Raw genomic sequence first — 20199 nt, 5'->3', positions numbered from 1 at the left:
AGTTGTGATATCTAGTAGCTGTTGACATTTGGAAAAATGTATTTGCTATACTGAATTTCCTTTGAAATGGTTTTTCTAGTTTCTTTAGGAAACCTTAAGAAAAATGAACCACCATATAACATGTTAAGTAGTTCTTATATTTCATTTTTGTAGACCTCGGCATTCATTGACTAGCCTTGCTACGGCAGTTAAGGAGATTGAGGAGATCCCCGCTTATCTGCCAAATGGTGCGGCTCTGAAAGACTCAGTGCAGAGAGCCAGGGACTGGCTTCAGGATGTAGAGGCCCTGCAGGTTGGTTTAAGAAAAAAATGTCTTGGGTGTGTAAGTGCATCTAAGAAGAACAGTAATTGAAAAATTGTAAAGGGTACTATGTTGGATCTCACCACACAGATTCAGTGTTTTTGGTTGGCCAAATTAAAAATTATAGTCAAACTTTTTTAAGCTTATTTATTTATTTTGGGAAAGAGAGCGAGAGAATTCCAAACAGGTTGTGCACCACCATTGCAGAGCCCAGTGCAGGGCTCGATCTCACAAACTGTGAGATCATGACCTGAGCTGAAGTTGGACACTTAACTGACTAAGCCACCCAGGCGCCATGATTGTATTGGAACTTATGTAGGTGTACTTACCTACCACCTATTACCCTGACCATTTGGCTCAAATATTTAAAGTTTAGATAATTCAACCAACTTTTTTCTGGGAACTTGGGAGCCTCTCTTAACAAACTTGAGTACTTGGTAGAGGATTGAAGAAAAACTAAAATTGAACTTGTGGGAGAAAAGTCCTTCCTTCCTTCCTTCCTTCCTTCCTTCCTTCTCTCTTTTCTTTTCTTTTCTTTTCTTTTCTTTTCTTTTCTTTTCTTTTCTTTTCTTTTCTTTTCTTTTCTTTTCTTTCTTTTCTTTTTAATTTTCTTTTCTTTCTGAAAAAATTTAGATTTAGGCAGTGGGATTCAGTTTAGATGATTCCAGTTTTGTTGGCAACATCCAAAGCATCATAGTCGGGAGCCAGTCAAACATATGCCTTCTCTCCATTGGGCCTGATCAGTGTGTGTTGACCTTGTCCACGTCAGTGTCCTAGAGCTTCTTCATAGCCTGTTTGATCTGGCGCTTGTTGGCCTTGACATCCACAGTGAACACAAGTGTGTTGTTGTCTTCTATTTTCTTCATGGCTAACTTGGTAGTCAAGGAGAACTTGATGATGGCATAGTGGTTAACTTGATTCTCTTGGGGGTGCTCTTTTGAGGATATTTGGGCTGCCTTTGGAGACCCAGTGTCTTGGGCCATTGGAATGTAGGCGATTTGTGGATCTTTTTTTGTGTGTGTGTGACTGTGGATGCCATTCAGCACCGCTTTCTTGACCTTCAAAGCCTTTGCTTTGGCTTTGGGAGGGGCAGGGGCTTCCTTTTTTTTTTTTTTTTTTTTTTTTTTTGCCTTTGGTGCCATCTTTGTGGAAGGGTGAGAAAGGTAGTTTTCAATCTTTGATGAGTACAAGTGTCTCTTGTTGGTTTGTTAATCTGGTTGTTTGATTACATAGCCAAACTAGGCCCCAAGGCACAGAAGTTTTCACCAAGTAGTGATTTAAACAAAAGTGCCTCCTGATCCCTACAAAAGAAATGAAACTTAACAAGTTCCAAAGTAATTCTCTATAGTAATTAGCACCAAATATATGTGGTCCAATGTTAGATGTTATATTTAAGGAGTTGCCTATATATTAAAAAAAGAGTTGAATTCACTTGTAGCATTATCAAAGTACAGACAAAATGCATTCTGTGATTTACCCAGTTTCAGCTGGATAACTTCATTCGAAAAGTAGTTGGTGGGGAGTGTCTTCCTTTATGTCTGTAATCATTGTAAATCAGTAGTAAGTCTAATAATGGACCTATTGAGAAAAAAGACCTTTGAATTATTTAATGGGCTAGGTTTTTAAAAATTTAGTCTATCTCATTCTTGAGTCTCAAGTTCTGTTTTGTTGAAGCCATTCGATTCTAAGAATAAAATACTATCTGGTTTTCTGAATATTTAATTTTAAGTAGTGCTAATTGATCAGTTTCTAATAAGAAATGCCAAACCACACAGTTTTAGCCAGATGTTTATAACAAAATATCTGGGTATTTATTTTAGTTAAAAGGGAAGAGAAGATATATTGTTTGGTAAATATTATTACATAATTAAGATGTGACCCCAATTAGCCAAAGAAGAAATGAAGGGAAGTATTTACTGTGTACATAAACTTCCTTAATGGGAGTTTTGTTGTTTTTTTAAAAAAATTTTTAAAAAAAAAAATTTTTTTTTAACGTTTATTTATTTTTGAGACAGAGAGAGACAGAGCATGAATGGGGGAGGGTCAGAGAGAGGGAGACACAGAATCTGAAACAGGCTCCAGGCTCCGAGCTGTCAGCACAGAGCCCGACGCGGGGCTCGAACTCACGGAGTGTGAGATCGTGACCTGAGCCGAAGTCGGCCGCTTAACCGACTGAGCCACCCAGGCGCCCCCAAAAAAATTTTTTTTTTTAACGTTTATTTATTTTTGAGACAGAGAGAGACAGAGCATGAACGGGGAAGGGTCAGAGAGAGGGAGACACAGAATCCGAAACAGGCTCTAGGCTCTGAGCTGTCAGCACAGAGCCCGACGTGGGGCTCGAACTCACGGACCGCGAGATCATGACCTGAGCCGAAGTTGGCCGCTTAACCAACTGAGCCACCCAGGCGCCCCCTCCCCCCTTTTTTTTAACGTTTATTTATTTTTGAGGCAGAGAGAGAGACAGAGCATGAACGGGGAAGGGTCAGAGAGAGGGAGACACAGAATCCGAAACAGGCCTTAGTGGGAGTTTTAGATGCAGGTTCTTGTTAATGATGGTTGGAACTATAGTGATTAGTTTTAGTTTTGGTCCCCCTTTTCACTTATGATTGATGGCAGCCAGAAAGGTAAGGTGAGGTCATTGAATTAAGAAGAGATAAGCATGTGAAATCAGAAAGAGGACATATTTCTGGATAGTCTTATACTTTGTTCATATTTTGTAATGTATATGTTACTTACTACTGTGTTTTCAATAGTGCCCACAAGGGCAAAAAGTAAGTTTTGCTCCATTCCTGAAATAATAGCCTGATCTTTACTTGTATCATATACTTAAGGACATAATGGAGAGGTGTGACTAACAACAAGGAGCCTTTTCATATTTAGTGGATTATGTATTTTACAATGTTATCCAGTATTCTGCTTTATACACAGGAAGTATTCCATTTATTTCTAAATTGAATACTATAAGATAGCATATAATTTGTGAGTCACCTTTTTTAAGTGTCCAGCAGAACAATTTTGTCTGTACGGTTCCAGTCCTGTAAGAATAAATACCAAAAGCAGTGAAACATCAGGGCGCCTGGGTGGCTCAGTTGGTTAAGCACCAGACTTCGGCTCAGGTCATGATCTCATGGTTCGTGGGTTCGAACCCCATGTTGGGCTCTGTGCTGACAGCTCAGGGCCTGGATCCTGCTTCAGATTCAGTGTCTCTCTCTCTCTCTCTCTCTCTGCCCTTTCTTGGCTCACACTCTGTCTCTCTCAAAAATAAATAAACGTTAAAAAAAAAAAAAAGGCAGTGAAACATCAAGCTTCCTGTCTATATTTCGTTTTCCCCATGTTTCCCAAGAATGTCCCTTCTGGTTGTTTATCTAGTCCATGACCACATGTTGCACCTAATTGAATCTTGCATTGTTTTCCTCCTTACCCTACTTTTTTTCATGTCAGTGTCTAGAACAGTTATCTTATGGTAAGTTCTATCTTCTAGATTGTCTGGTTATTTCTTTGTGGTGTATTCTATCTTCCATATTTCCTGTAAATTGGAAGTTAATTTCTTAGCCTTAATGGATTCAAGTTAAATATTTTTTACTTAGAATAATATTGGAATATCAGGCGATATTTGTATACTTTGTATTGTATCACATTAGGAGACACATAGGATGACTTACTTAGTGATGCTAAGATTTACCATTGTATTAGAGCGACATCAATGTCCCCTGCCCTGCACTTAATGTTTTTATTCTTCCACTTTGGGTATCTCATTCTCAGAGTCCCAGTACTGACAGCATCAGCATCACCTGCAAGCTTGTTAAGAAATGCAAATTCATGGACTCTTCCCTGGTGACCTCAATCAGAATATCTGGAAATGAGGCCCAGGAAACTGTTTAAATAAGCTTTCCAGATGATTCTTAACACATACTAAAGTTTGAGAAGCAGTGGGGACTTTTCACCTCATTTTAGTTTTCTGAATAATTTTAAAGTTTATTTATTTTTCAGAGAGAGTGCACATGCATGTGTACATGAGCAGGGAGGGGCAGAGGGAGAGGGAGAGAGAGAATACCAAGCGGGCTCTGTGCTGTCAGCGCAGAGACTGATGTGGGGCTCGAACTCACGAATTGTGAGCTCACGATCTAAGCAGAATCAAGACTCAGACTGCTTAACTGACTGAGCCACCTGGGCACCCCAGTTTTCTGAATGATTTATACTGAGTTAATTTATCATTGGATGGATTGGAATAAAGTACTGTTGCTTTTCTTTAAGTCAGTGTGAAAACCTGTTAGTTATTGCAAGTCTACATTTCTGTTGAATTTTTTTCAGGCTATCTGTAGGGACCAAGATGACAAGTGAATTTAGAAGGGCATAAAAAGTCAGAACAAAGGGATCATCATAGTGTATGTCATGTTCATAGTTGTATCCTTGGGACCTAGCACAAACTAGGTCTTTATTTGTTAAGTGAAGGAACACAGGTCATCCCTAACCCCATCACTGTTGGTCAGCTGGAGGTTTTGTTCATCAACATCTATGAATTTAACATGTTGAAATGTAGGCCTCCTCTGAATCGTGCTTTTCCCACTTCACAGAGATGTGTTCTTTTTTCTAAGATGCTACAATTTTTCTTGATACACTAGGTTGGAGGACGTGTGCCAGTGTTAGACACACTCATAGAACTTGTTACACGAGGTCGATCTATCCCGGTACATCTGAATTCTTTACCAAGACTGGAATTACTAGTAGCTGAGGTTCAGGCTTGGAAAGAATGTGCTGCTAATACATTCTTGACTGAGAATTCTCCATATTCTCTTTTAGAGGTAAGTTTTCAACCAGCCTTTCTACAAGACCTTAGATCTCATAGCTTGTAGAACATGCAGTCCCTTCCCTCACAAAGGTGGCATCCCTAATTGATCTGTCATTCTAGGAGTTATTTTTTTTCAGTAGAGCCATGGAGATTCTTCTAAACTTCCAGTGAAATAACCTTTAAATGTTACCTGAATTACATTTAGGATAGCATTTGATGGCTAAAGAAGAACATTTTTCTCGTTGAAGTTCCTCAATCTGTTTTAAAATTGGATTTTTAACCTTGGCCATGCTTCACCATTTGCATTTAATAATCCTGTAAATGATCTCATCCACCTTTCATAAAGTGCTATAGTTGTACTTTTTGTATTTTTTGTTAAGCTGATGCTGGTAGCGCATTATGACTGGAATTGGTATATTTCACATTCAACTTATTGTTTAATCCAACCTAGAATCAAAGTCAGTCTTTTGTGAAATTCCTCCCTTTCTTCCTTTCTTCGAAGAGGAGAGTTTTTTGCTTCAGAGCAGCATGTTACAAAGAAAATGTTAGATATGAAGAAATTTACATCATTTCTACTGCTTAGGCTTTTCTTTGAGGACTTCCTAATGCTTTATCTGAAATCCATTTTACTGGTGGTTGTGCTTTGTCCCACATTAGGTGCTGTGTCCTCGATGTGACATTGGCCTTTTGGGATTGAAGAGGAAGCAGAGAAAGTTAAAGGAGCCCTTGCCAAGTGGAAAGAAGAAAAGCACCAAATTAGAGAGTCTGAGTGACCTGGAGAGAGCTTTAACTGAAAGCAAAGAGACTGCTTCGGCTGTACGTAGCGGGCCTTTTTCTTCTTTCTCTGTTGCTTAGAGAGGATGATTGCTAACCTTTTCTTATGCACAGGAATATTGGTAAGACATGTACAAGAATAACCTTAAGAGCACTCCGTTTTACCAAGAATGCTTTCTGAAATTATCAAATGTAAAAGCTTTGAATAGAAGATGTGTAGAGGTGCAGCAGAGAGAGGGGCCTCCCAGTCTGAGTTTTGCAGACTCAGTCTTGTCAGTGCCTGTGAGTTGATCAGGGATGCTGACTGTGGATGTCAGGGTGAACAGATAAGTGAGACCTCAGTGCCAACTTGCTAATTTACAACAAGATGTACACTGCAGGGGTGCCTGGCCAGCTCAGACGTGGCATGTGTGATTCTTGATCTTGGGGTTGTGAGTCCAAGCCCCGTGTTGGGCGTAGAGCTTACTAAGTAAGTAAGTAAATAAATATATATACATACACATAAACACACATACTTAAAAAATACGCTTAAAAGTGTATTGGATACCTTTGAGTCTAACTGCATTTGGTAAGCATTGTTGATTCAAAGATGGTATCATTTTAAGAAGCTCATGTTTAGTGAGCGGTAGTATCGGGACGAAAGATAGAGATGTGATTTGGATGCTGACAATTTTTTTTTTTTTTAGTTGAGCTATTAATGACATGTATTAGTTTCAGGTGTGCATCATAATGATTTGATTGGTCACTACAGTAAGTCTAGTTAACATCTGTCACCATACAAAGTTAGTTTTTTCTTAGGATGAGAACTTTAAAGATCTACTCTCTGAGCAACTTCCAAGGATATGGTACAGTGCAGTATTAATTATAGTGAACATGTTGCACCTTATATCCTTAGGACGTATTTTATAACTAGAAATCCATAACTTTTGACTACATTTACCCAGTTTGCCCATTCCCCACCTCCTGCCTCTGGCAGCCACTAATTTATTCTCCGTTATCTGTGGGTTTGGGTATTTGTTTGGATTCATACAATATTTGTCTTTCTCTGACTTCTTTTACTTAGTCTAATGCATTTATATGTTGCAGATGGCAAGATTTCCCTTTTTTTAGGTTTTTAATGACTGAATAACATTCCATTGTATATACATATACTACATTTTCTTTATGCATTCATCCATTGATGGACATTCAGGTTGCTTCCATGTCTTGGCTGCAAGACAGTAATGATGCTGCAGTGAACATGGGGGTGCGGATATATTTTTGAGTTAGTGTTTTTCTTTCCTTCAGATAAATACTCAGAAGTGGAATTGCTGGATCATATGGTAGTCCTATTTTTAATTTCTTGATGAACCTCCATATCGTTTTCCATAGTGGCTGCACTAATTTACATTCCCATCAACAGTGCATAAAGGTTCTCTTTTCTTTACATCTTCACCAACATGTATTATTTCTTGGTATTTTTGATAATAGCCATTCTGATAAGTGTGAGATGATCTTGCATTATGATTTTGATTTGCAGTTTTATGGTTGACCACCTTTTCGTGTACCTATTGTCATCTTTATATGTCTTCTTTGGAAAAATATTCAGATCTTCTGCCCATGTTTGCTTTTTGCCATTAAGTTGTGTGAGTTCTTTATCGATTTTGGATATTAACCCCTTATCAGATATGTGCTTTGCCAATATTTTCTCCTATTCTGTAGGTTGCCTTTTTATTTTGTTGCTGGTTTTCTTTGTTGTACAGAAACTCCCTGGTTGGATGTAGTCCCATCTGGAGGCTTTAAGTAGCACAAAGTGATGCCCATGGTAGAGCAGAACTGTAGCTGCTACGACTGGAATAGAAGGGTTCTGTCTCTGGCTAGGGCACTTTTCTCCCTGGTCTGTTCCTTTGTAGCTGCCTGACTTCTCTGGTGATGGACATGGGATTGCCTTGACTTGTGTGTTTTGACACAGACTTCCTTAGTTAGGGCATATTCCTATACTGAGTCAGGTTCTAATCAGGTTCTGCTGCTTGAGCATCATTCTGGTTTTTTTTAAGGTGCTATTATTTCTGTGGTTTATTTTTGTAAAGATACTGACTGTTGGCTTTTTTTTTTTTTTTAAGTTATTTATTTTGAGAGAGAGAGCATGTGAGCAGGGGAGGGGCAGAGAGAGGGAGAGAAAGAGAATCCCAAGCAGGCTCTGCACCCCAGGTCTTTTACTGTCTTTAACATTAAGGCCTTATACCTGTGCTAGACACAGCCACTGTAGATAATGAAACCGGGTCCCTCATGAAATAATTAAATAGAAACCACTTTTCTTACACACACATGTGCACACATGTGTGCATGCTGTAAAATAAGCTCATTAGGGCATGGACAATAGCAGCTTGCTTTTCTGCAGAGTGTCAGGTGTACTTGAACCGTAAAGTCTTTCCTCTCTATTAAAATGAGAGCTGTGTGACGGCAAAGTGCTGAGTTCATTTAACCTGTTTACACGACTTGAGAATACACATAAACAGAATCAACTTCACAGTAGAAAGCTGAGGTGATACTGTACATATTTCTGGACAATATTTATGGTATGTCCATAAGTGGAATCTTTACATGAAGACACTAAGCACCTACTATATAAGAGGTCCAAAACATAAACAAGTTGAGGTATTACAGATTTATTCCTTATGCACCATGAAGTAAAAGCTGTCTAAATGTGATAAACTAAAAATCATTAGCTACAACAAGAGTTAGCCTTACCACCTTGAACTTAATAGTCTGGGTTTCCCCAATAAAAGGCTGGACCACAGTCCTCTAGCACTCCACTGATAGACAAATACAGGTAAATAGGGGGAAACTGTAGATTTTTAAAACTGCACTTTCCCCTCTAGAAACAGAACTTATAGGCTGCAGGAGCCACACCTTTCCCCAGTCCTCTTCCCAGCTCCTTGCAGTGTTAACCTGTCACAGTTAAAACCATTCCCAGTTATCACATCCACCCACTTCAGACCCATCATGATTCGCCAGATGAAGTGCCCTAAGTCATAAGGCCAGAATGAACTCTCCATTATCCCTTTTTGGAACGGAGAAGAAAATGTATGAATGAATGTTTAAGGAAGAAACAAAAAGATGTGGAAATAAATTAGGTAACAAACCTTTGGTATATTTTTAAAATGTTCTCTAATTTCTGTAGACGAAAACAATGTACAGGTAGTATATGTGGGTTATGTGACTTCTAACTTAGAAATGGAGAGCAAACAGGGGCACTTGGGTGGCTCAGTTGGTTAAGTGTCTGACTCTTGATTTCTGCTCAGGTCATGATCTCACAGTTGTGAGATCAAGCTTCACGACGGGCTCTGCACTGACAGCGTGGGGCCTGCTTGGGATTCTCTCTCTCCTCCTTTCTCTGCCCCTCTCTGGTGCACGTGCTTGCTAGCTCTTGCTGTCTCTCTCTCTCTCTCTCTCTCTGTCTCTGTCTCTGTCTCTGTCTCTCTGTCTCTCTCTCTCTCAAAATAAGTAAATAAACATTAAACAAGAAAAGAAATGGAGAGCAAATGGCATCTCTTTCAGTGTTCTGCTATGAAATCAGTAGGTAATGGATGAGTTTTTAAGGCAGAGATCCACTAAATGAGCATAAACTAGACTCTGAAAGGTACAGTATGCAAAGTTCAAAGCAGGCAGTGTCTTGGGCGCCTGAGTGGCTCAGTCAGTTGAGCATTCCAGCTCTTGGTTTCGGCTCTGGTTGAACTCTCAATTTGTGAGTTTGAGCCCTGCATCGGGCTCTTCTGCGCTGACAGCATGGAACCTGCTTGGGATTCTCTCTTCTCTCTCTGCCCCCTCCCCCCAAGAAACAGAGACCTCAGTTACCACTGTGTAGTGGCTACTCTAGCGACTTTTCCATCTAAAGTAGCTCTCTAAAAGAACACAGAAGCTATTGGAGCTATGCAAACATGGGGAACCTCAGCAATCAGGACGTGTAGAATGTGAAAGAAAGCCCGTGTCTTTCAAGAGAAAGTTTTCTAGGAAGTAAATGCTCAGGGAAGTTGGACTTTCAGGAAGTAGTGTGTGCAGTGTAATTGCTCACACTGTTTGTTGTGTGCCTGGCAGAGAGCGCTCTATCACACGTCTCTCATTTAATCATCAGCGCAGCCCTGTGAGGTGGGCTTTACTCCATTTAACTCCATTTTAGACATGTGAAAATTTAGCCCAATGGAATACACTGCCCAGGGTCGCTCACACCAGTCAGTGTGACAGAGCCAGGATTCAAATGCAGATCATCTACTTTGGGACCCTAGAGTTTTAGGAGTGGGCTGAATTCCCTCCGGCATTGTCCTTGACCGTGAACTCCTTTTTAGATGGCAACACTTGGGGAAGCTCGCCTAAGGGAAATGGAAGCCTTGCAGTCTCTCAGACTAGCCAATGAAGGGAAGTTGCTGTCACCTGTCCAAGATGTGGAGCTGAAAGTCTGCCTGTGTCAGAAGGCCCCAGCTGCCCCTATGATCCAATGTGAACTCTGCAGGGATGCCTTCCACACTAGCTGTGTGGCAGTACCCAGTATTTCGCAAAGCCCCCGAATCTGGCTTTGTCCCCATTGTCGGAGGTCAGAGAAACCTCCATTAGAGAAAATTCTGCCCCTGCTGGCCTCCCTGCAGCGTATCCGAGTTCGCCTTCCCGAGGGAGATGCACTTCGGTATATGATCGAAAGAACCGTGAACTGGCAACACAGAGCCCAGCAACTGCTTTCATCAGGGAATCTCAAATTTGTGCAAGATCGAGTGGGCTCAGGACTGTTGTATAGCAGATGGCAAGCTTCAGCGGGACAAGTGTCAGAGACCAGCAAGGTGAGTCTGAAGTTTTCTTTGCCGGTTATTGGAAATCTGCTTGGCCCTGAACCTCTTCCCTGAACCTTCAGCTCTGGTATTGCTGCTCTTCCTGGTGATCCCTTAACCAGCACTCACTTTTTAGCTCCCCTCTTGGAGGGGTGTGTGTACCTACATATGGGTTGTTTTAGTTTCCTCCGCTACTAGCAGTCAGAAGTTGTCTCTCAGTGAGGCAGTCTGTTTCTGTAGAGCAGATTTCACCTTATCATATATACCTACAATTTTCCCATTCGTGTGTATGAATCTAGGTACGTATTTAATATGTATGAATTTTTATAATTTTTTGCTTGACTGTTTTGCCCCCCCTGCTTCCTCTCATGGAAGCCTTTGGGTAGAAGGGAAGGTGCCTTCTGCCTCTGTCTCTTACTGCCCCATGAACAGGGAACAGGTTTTGAAGTGTCTGAGTATCATGTCGTTTCAGAGGAAAGGCAGTGGGTTTCATACCATCTGTGATCTTTTTGCCAAAAGCCAGATTCTTCTGACCATCATGGGGATGGGCAGAGTCTTTTGTCTTCTTCTGTAGAAGGTGACTACAGGAAAAGAATGTGAAGATACCAGAAAAGTACAATCAGGAGGGCAGTATTCAACCTTCATACAAATTTGACCTGATGACTTTCAGATATAGTACAGATTTCTCAGGCAGGGACTCACAGCTCCCTTGTGCTACTAACACAGACATGAAGTATAAGAATTACATGTTAAGCAGATCAGAGATAAGGACAAAAAATTATTTTCTCATATTGGTTTCCTTTTTTTTTTTTTTTTTTTTTTTTTTTGTAATTTCCAGGCTTTTAAAATACAGTACCTGGCACTTAGCAAATGATGAATTAAATTTTTGTGCATGGATGAGTTGAGGTTATTTGGCCAACCTACAGTGGAGATTCTTTACACAAGATACGCCAGAGATTTACCTTTATTAATAAAGGGAGAGGACACAATTGTTACTTGTTTACTAGTTCATGGTCAAAGGAGTGTTTCTCCTAGCTTCTTTAATAAACACTGAAGAGTGGATGGAGGTGGATGTGCATGAGATCTGGCAGTTCCTCAGTTGGTTTACTCAAAGGGGCACACATCTGTGTTCCTTGTGTTACAGTCTTCATTAGGAGACTTGCCCAGGGAATAAAAAAGAGACTTACATGGGGTATGATCTGTTCTCATGCAAAGAAAATGACTTATTTCCCAATGGTGCTCTTGACCTCTCTGAAATCAGTCCAAGTAGAACCAGGAAGACTGAAGGATTGGTGGATATGAGCTGATGTGGCTAAATTTAAGATACTTGGAGACTTTTCAGTTGGGAAGACTTTCTTTCCTGTTTTCCTAATTGATAACCCAAACTACTTTCCTTGGACTGGTGGGAGAATTTTTAATCCTGAAGAAGCCTTACTATAAAATGTTTTCCTTCCATTAGGGATCTCAACCCACTGGCACAACATCCTTTTCCTTGCCTGATGACTGGGACAACAGAACCTCATATTTACACTCTCCCTTCTCTACTGGACGAAGTTGTATCCCCCTCCATGGTTTGTATTTATTTTTGTTGTTGTTGTTGTTAGGACTGGGTAGTAATAAGTGATCTTGCAGTAGGTTTTTGTTATAAATGTTCAGATGTAAAAAAAAAGGCTTTATCCTCAAATGTCAGATATGAGTTACTCTGTATTTGCAAGGTAGAGAAGGATCATGTTTGAAGGTTTATAAATGCAAAGTAAATAGAGAAAGTCTTTCATACAAGTTTTCAGGGATGAAAGGGTTAATCCCATGCCAACTGACATTTAAATACCAGTCACTTCAGTCAGATGCTAAGTTGCGGGCTCCCTTGGGAACTTAGAGATAATCCATACTTGAAACCTGCCTCCCTTTTTCCTTATACAGTTGACTCTTGAATAGCATGGATTGGAACTGCACAGGTCTGCTTATACAGACTTTTTTCAATAAATACAGTCCAGTACTGTAAATGTATTTCCTCCTCGTTACAGTCTTCTTAACATTCTTTTCCCTCTAGCTTAGTTTATTATAAGAATACAGTGTATAATACACAAACATACTCACATGTGTTAATCAACTGTTCCATGTTATCAGTAAGGCTTCCAATCAGCATTAGGCTATTAGTAGTTAAACTCGGGGAGAGTCAAAAGTAACACATGATTTTCAGGGGTTCAGCACCCTCCACTCCCACGTTATTCAAGGGTCAGCTGTACTTACTATGCAAGACTGCCCCATGAGTTCCACCCAAAGCTGCAGCTGGAGTCCGGCTCCTTAGTCCTGCCAGCACAGCAGGTGTTTGGTAATGGGACTGGAGGTACTTGATCAGCTCAGATTGCCTATGCCCTGCCCTGAGGGCAAAAGCTATCCTGGCAGAGGTACTACCTCTTCTGTGTTAGCAATAAGTAAGGGAAGAGGGGATTCAGTGTAGAATTAGTACTTCCCTAGCAATCAGAAGACAGAACACCGAGTTTGGGCTCTATTTCATTGTGGCTTTTAGTCACAGTGAGCGGACCTCACTTCAGTTGAACATAATTTTACAAGGAGAGGGTGCCAGTGGTATGAAGGGTGGTCCTGCTTTTCTTGCAGATCTGAGTGACCGTGTGAAACGCTCTGTCTTGTTGTCATGAGACTTTGGTGTGATCTTTCACAGGTGTTAGCCCAGAAGTGAATGAGCTGTTGATGGAAGCTCAGCTGCTCCAGGTATCCCTTCCTGAAATTCAGGAACTTTACCAGACTTTACTTGCAAAGCCGACCCCTGCTCAGCAAACTGACCGGAGCTCACCAGCTAGACCCAGCGGTGAGAAGGTGGGTTGTCTGATGGGCAGCTGGGGAAGGCAGTCTGGGGTGGGGAGACTGATTCTTAGTGTCATTCCATCTAAATAGTTTGGTGAGTGAGATGCTGTCTTTGATCCAGAAAAGGATGCAAACCCTCTACTTCACAACCCCATTCCTAAGGCCGTCAAAGAGCAGATAGGTGCTAGGCATCACTTTGGGCTCACATCCTGGAGTTGGGTGCTGTTTTGTAAGTGACTATGACATTTTTTTTTTTTTTCTTTCTAGCCCGGTGCTTCTCCTCATCTCCATGTGATAATAGCTAGAAGCAGAATTATTTTTTTTTTGTAAGAGAAATACTGTAGAGATGAAAATGTAATTATAGCTGGGAAGGCCTTTTGGTATAAAGCCTTCAGAATTCAAAGAATATCTCGGAGTTAACATTTAACAGATGCTTTAACTGCTCTACCCCTAACAGGACAGATGGGGTGAGGACTTGGTCACCAGACTTATAGGGTGCCCATTTTGAGTGCTGACTTACTTGAAGGGGTAGATACCACGTATGTCTTGTTTCTTAGCATGTGAAGATGCTGCTGTTTCTGTTAGTGAGCTAGCTGACCTGTGACATTGAAAGCTCCTGATAATCTAGTGAGGATAGGGAAGAATCTCACTAAAGACAGCACGAGGACGATATCATTTAGAATTTTAGTTTTCGTGATGCTACCAAATAGTAGTGTTGTAGTACCACTGTTGATTGTGTTCAATTAATGCACCTTATTTTTGTAAGGGATGGGGATGTATATCCTTAAAGAAGGAACGTATTTCCATGGTTCCTGAGAAGTCTGTAGGTCAAAGGATAACCATACACTCTTAGAAACTGCATAGTAGTCAGTCACTAACAGATTTGGCGAAAAGAAAAATGTAGGCATCTCTTCGTCTCCTGGTACTAATTTGAAAGCTAATCATGTCTTTAACATTTTCTTTTTCCACTGTTTTTGATAGTACTAACGGTTAAGTCAGTTAACTCAAACAGGTTGTCCTACAGGACGTGAGGGGAGGTGGTGGCAGTTTGTTAGGATGCAGTATTTTTTTTAATGTTTATTTTCGAGAGGGCACAGGTGGGGGAGGGGCAGAGAGAGGGGAACAGAGGATCTGAAGTGGGCTCTGCACTGATAGCAGTGAGCCTGATGTGGGGCTTGAACCCATGAACTGCAAGATCACGATCTGAGCTGAGGTCAGATGCTCAACCGACCGAGCCACACAGGTGCCCTGCAGTTTTTTGTTGTTGTTGTTGTTGTCTGTTTGTTTTTTTAGCATTTTTAATTTATTTAAGTCCTCTCCACACCCAGTGTGGGCCTTGAACTCACAACCCTGAGATCAAGAGTCACATGCTCTTCAGACTGAGCCAGCCAGGTGACCCAGGATGCAGTATTTTTTTTAATGTCGATTGGAGATCACCTGGTGTCTCACACAGCTGACACTTAATTTCACTAGTTTGAGTAATGGGCAGACTGTAGGCTGAAATTGAATTTGTCCGTCCTCCACCCAGAATGACTGCTGCCGTGGGAAACGAGATGGAATCAACAGTCTTGAGAGAAAACTGAAGAGACGCCTGGAAAGAGAAGGCCTCTCCAGTGATCGGTGGGATCGAGTTAAAAACATGCGGACCCCCAAAAAGAAGAAAATCAAACTGAGCCACTCCAAGGACATGAACAATTTCAAGTTAGAGAGGGAGCGTAGCTATGAATTAGTCCGTTCTGCCGAAACTCATTCCCTGCCCTCAGACACATCCTATTCTGAACAGGAGGACTCTGAGGATGAAGATGCCATCTGCCCAGCTGTGAGCTGCCTGCAGCCAGAAGGAGATGAGGTCAGTGAGGTTTGGGCCATAGAGGACGTGCTTTCCCTTAACTCAGAAACCCTGTAAGCTACACCTCATCTCGCTGGGTCTTTCTCTTCTGCTTATCTGCTTTGAGCTGATCTGAATGGATTGCTCAGCCCTCCCCCACTGATATCTCTGCTCTTACCATCGTTCCTGGGTCTTCTCCCTTTTCTTGAAGAAACTCTTATTCTTCCCTTTTTCCTTTTCCTGCTATTCCAGCTTTCACCTTCCCGGCGCTAAGAAGGTGGGAGGGATGCTGATGTAATGCCCTTTTGCTTACTTATCACAGGGCGGCGCTGTCTTAACCCCAAAGCAGTCACGACTTGAAGAATGGCTTTGACTTGGTTGCTTTGGCTGGTGGGCCAGCTACACTCATGTGGCGTAGCTGTTGTGCCAGAGGTCCCAGTGGTGGGACGGTGGCCGTTAGTGGCAAACGGCCTGAATATCTTGAGGCTGGCCTGCCCAATTTTGAATCACATTTTTTCCTCTGAAAACCCCATCTCCCTGCTCTTTGTAACCAGGTGGACTGGGTCCAGTGTGATGGCAGCTGCAATCAGTGGTTTCATCAGGTCTGTGTTGGTGTTTCTCCAGAGATGGCAGAGAAAGAAGACTACATCTGTGTGCGCTGTACTGTGAAGGACGCACCAAGCCGAAAATAAAACACACACACACCCACGTGCGCGCGCGCGCACACACACACACACACACACACACACACACACACACACAGACACACACACAAAACACCCCCCCGCCCCCAACCACTTAACGTAATTCAGGACTCCAACCAAGAAGATTTCTTCAATTTCTCAGCAAAGCTACAGGACTGGTATTCAAACCAGCCTGTAAACGGTGCTATTTCTATTCCTTACGGGATCATTTTTCCAGAACTCTTTGAAAAAAAGAAAAAAACAACTAAAAAAATTTTTGACACTTTTTGTATTTTTTTCCTTAAGAGCTGTTTGTGGTTGTTGAGGTTTGAAATGCTGACTGTTTTTTTGCAGGGGTTTCCACCAATTTGGAAGGCATTAGAGCTTGCACCTTTTCATGTACAGCATTAAAATCTTACCTCTGTCTGGGATTTACCGGCTTAAGAGTCCAACTCAGTTTCAGTGCCCAGAAGGGCACCAGAAATTCCAGTAAATCCTCATTTGAGGAATTTCTCTCTTGTTTACTCTGTTACCATATTGGGGAACTTAAGTTTTTCACTTTTGGGGTTTTTTGTTTGTTTCTTTATCCACTTTTCTTTTTCCTGGTAGACTAGGTTTATTTATCTAAGCAATAACTTCTATGTTGGTTTCAGTGGCTGGAATTAAAACAAAACAAAACAAACTTCCAAACAGTGTGTTGGTGCTTTAGCATTTGGTTGATGTACAGAACACGAATGTCTAGTTTCTAGTGTCACTGATGAACTAGTGATGTAGAAAAGAGACTGCTCTGTAAGTCATTGCCACAGCTGTATTTTGGCTTTCTCCCTGCCCCTTCGTTCCTCTCCTTATTTTTTTGGTAGCTTGTATCAAATGTTGCAGTTTATATTGTGGAATAAATCCTTGGTCCTAATTTAACACTAAATGCTGGTTATTTAGAGCCATTAGACTGCAGCTTCTCCGCCCCTCTACCTTGTGGGCTTTGAAGAACTAGAGGGGGGTTGCTTGCTTTTGCCTCTGCCCAACTAGGCCCCAGTAGCAGTGGACGATTCTTTTGTATCCTGCTCTGTTTGGCGGGCCATGTGCCTCCAGTCTCCACTAATAAAGAACCCCACCCAGTCTCCATGGAATAGAACTTGTCTTTAAAGCCATGCTGTTTTTAAATAAGCTTTTCAGAATGGTGGCAAATCATTCCAATCCTCAAATCGGTCTTCCTTGTGGAAATGAAGTCTTTGTTATATTTGAATTGACAGGGAAACTGGATTTGGGTTAAGATGTCAGAAGAGCATCTGAGGAAGATGATCCTCACGGAAGGCTGCAAAAATATGGGTTGAGGGACAGCAACAGCTTGTGACACCCAGGCTCTGCGTCCCTGACTTCCTTCCCTGTCTCTTTCCAACTCTAGCTGTTGTTACTGGTTGTCAATGGTCCATAGCCTTTCCCTTCCTTTTCTTTTTTTAAAGGGCTCTGTTCTGCGGTGGAGAAGACATTCTGGTGAACAGAGCAGACTCTTGCTTGGTTTTTCTCCTTCTGTTAGTAATATTTTCCCCCACATTCTATAGCCATAAACCTGGAGATGGGTAGAACTAGTGGGTCTTTAATAAAACAACAAAACAGCAGTCTGTGATGTAGCAGAGATTTAAATGTACTACCCCCTTTTATGCAATTCAAATAATTAAATCTCTTGTAAGAATGACTTGTAATTGTCTGCAGTTTTCCCACAGTTGTTGTGATGTTTCTCCTTGTCTGATGGGGATTCTGGGGCCAACAGAGAAGAAGAAATCTCCAGAGTACAATCTGGAATAATAGTGGTTTGGCCTTTTTTAAGTATCCAAATTCTTAGAACCCCTTGACATTGGGACAGGATGCCAACTGTCCCAGTTCCATTGAGAATATAAGCTAAAAGGGGACACTGCGGCTAAAATGAAGCCTCTGCCTTTAGAGAGCTTTTGCCCATCTGGGTGTGTACCTCCCATGCCCCTGCTAGTTTTTCTTCCTCACCTTTGGGTTGTACACAATCCCTGACAATAGCATTCTTAGTGAGGTGGATTCTCTGTCTCTCTGAGTTAGGGGGAGAAGGCAACAATGTGTGTATTTAACATCCGTGCCGTCCCCCCTTCCCCCATGCGGGAACCACTGATCTTTTTATAAAGGATGATGATACTGAAGTTAGAGTGTCAGTTGCCCCAAATTCTACTGCTGGTAAATGACAATGCCTGGGTGGTGTCTTCCAAGTCTCTTTTAATATTCCTCCTACCTTGTGTGCTAACGTGGTAAATGAACAGAGGTACATTTACTTTCTAATTGATACCTTCTGTTAAGTACTCAGAACAACTACAAAGTGATGTTACCGAAAAGCCATGTTTACTGTGTATGAGCTGTGAAGCCGGCCTGCATCCTAGAGAAACATCTGCACCTAGAGAAAGAAGATAAGACACACAGAGAAACTGCTGTTTCACCTCCGTAGTCCTGCTGCTGCATGAGGTGTGAGGAGGAAGGGCTGTTAGATGGAGCCCTAGCCAAGAGGGTAAAGGAGTCCAGTGAACTCGGCACCGAATGGTGGATGGGTGCCCTGCCTTATCCCGGTGACTGTGTGTTGTATTTCTATTTTTCCTTCCAAATCAGCCTCTAGGGGATTTCTTCTATGGAATAAAGAAAGGGCTTGCTTGTATGTAGGCTCTGTCTAGCCTGGAGAAAGATTGTGTGATTTGAGGACTAGCCATAAAGGAGATGGACTTCTTTAGAACTTCATTTCAGTGTCCTGGGAGGTGGGAGTCCTTGTTCTATCTCAGGGTTAGCCTAAAGCCAGAGATGCTGGCTGTGGTGGTGGAGGTTGGTAAAAGCCTGAGTTTTCCTGCTTCATTCTGCCATATGGAGCTTTAAAAAAAAAAAAAAAGTGTAAAGATCATGAGATTTTAGGTCTTATGTTTTGGCAGAAGTATCTGAGATTCACTTAATTTGCTATTCTGCCCACCATAAAGAGCAACATTACCCTTTGGGTATTTGTGCAGGATAAGTCTGAGAACAGAGTGGATGCCTACCTGGAAGAGGGTAAAACTTGGTTTTGCCTTGTACTTTCCATTGAACTCTGAAGGCCCTTTGGAAATGGGTGTCTGCCTCTTTTTTTTTTTTTTTCTTCTTAATTTCATATATAGTATTGATGGGTATTTGGCATTCCATTAAGACCCACTTCTGGCTTGGATCAGGCTTTGATTGGTATTTAGTGCCCATGGGTGTTCTGGGCTCAATCTTGCCTAGGTTTCCTGCCATATAACACAGACTGGAAGGGATTAGAGATGCTACATACCTGTAACAGGAGATAGAATTGAACAAGTATTTTAAGAATCATTACCCATTGCCAGTCAGCAACTGACTGTGCTAGTCTATGCTAGGCATCAGCCTGAATTAAAAGGTCTTTGCCGTAATGGTGCAGAAAACACACCCCCTTCTGATGAAACTTTGCCTGTTGGGAAGAAGAGCTGAGAAAAACAGTGAAGATGCCAGTGCCTTTATTTATCAGTTCCATATTCGAGTTGGAGTCCTTTCTCAGCTTCTAGTTGAGCACCAGAGTGATGGCCTCACACCTTCCACCCCTGTCATCAGTCCCTTGCATGTGGCTCCTCAAGCCTCCCATCTCTCTCTCAGAGGTTCCACGTATAACTTGTAATAGAAATGTTAAATGACAAGCTGCCTAAACAAAACATTGTATAAAGTAGGATCTTGTGTAAAGTAACACTGTTGTAAATCCATTTTGAGAGCATAAAGACTTTGTAAAGTGTATATTTCACGTTTTCCGAATTTATGTAAACAAGTTTTCATGTTTCACGATTGCTTACATAGGAACACATCTTTACATTTTTATCAGTGTTAATGGAATGTTTAAAGCCAGCCAGTGATCATCCAGCTCCCTGTTTTGGCTCTGGGTTAATTGTACAGGATGAAGGGCTGGGACATGGTGAGTTTGGATGTCTTTTATTTTCAGGATAACCTGCTGCATTGCGATGGAGGGATGGAATTGTGATGTCATTTGATCTGTTCCAGGTGAGTGGAGGCCAAAGGATTATTCTTTCTGTTTCCCCTGGGATGGAAAAATGGAGAAATTAAAAAGTTGCCTTTCTAAGGAAACAAGTTATTTACTCTAAAATAAATGCCCACAGACACCTTCTCCCACAAAAACAAAAACAACACACACGCGTGCGCGC

The 20199-nt window shown here is 41.6% G+C and overlaps 1 protein-coding gene and 1 long non-coding RNA gene across 6 annotated transcripts in view; one reads left to right on the top strand and one right to left on the bottom strand.

Moving 5' to 3' along the window:
• Positions 1-19777, top strand: part of KDM5B (lysine demethylase 5B) — an 80465-nt gene extending 60688 nt beyond the window's left edge. For both annotated transcript variants that reach the window (XM_040462197.1, XM_040462196.1), the window contains exons 20-27: positions 154-292; positions 4924-5103; positions 5748-5906; positions 10190-10675; positions 12123-12234; positions 13347-13501; positions 15018-15338; positions 15872-19777. In XM_040462197.1, the coding sequence (XP_040318131.1) occupies positions 154-292; positions 4924-5103; positions 5748-5906; positions 10190-10675; positions 12123-12234; positions 13347-13501; positions 15018-15338; positions 15872-16009 (1690 nt within the window). In that variant the 3' untranslated portion in view covers positions 16010-19777. The remainder of the gene's footprint in view (positions 1-153; positions 293-4923; positions 5104-5747; positions 5907-10189; positions 10676-12122; positions 12235-13346; positions 13502-15017; positions 15339-15871) is intronic.
• Positions 19778-19953: 176 nt separating this feature from the next.
• LOC121021639 (uncharacterized) overlaps positions 19954-20199 on the bottom strand; it is a 2336-nt gene continuing 2090 nt past the window's right edge. For all 4 annotated transcript variants that reach the window (XR_005786618.1, XR_005786619.1, XR_005786620.1 and 1 more), the window contains one exon: positions 19954-20075. This is a non-coding gene — a long non-coding RNA (uncharacterized LOC121021639). The remainder of the gene's footprint in view (positions 20076-20199) is intronic.

The sequence above is a fragment of the Herpailurus yagouaroundi genome, unplaced genomic scaffold (assembly GCF_014898765.1).
Source record: "Herpailurus yagouaroundi ecotype Mexico unplaced genomic scaffold, PumYag 308, whole genome shotgun sequence".
NCBI lineage: Eukaryota > Metazoa > Chordata > Mammalia > Carnivora > Felidae > Herpailurus > Herpailurus yagouaroundi.
The sequence above is the reverse complement of the archived record's forward strand: the minus strand, read 5'-3'. Positions and strand labels throughout refer to the sequence as shown.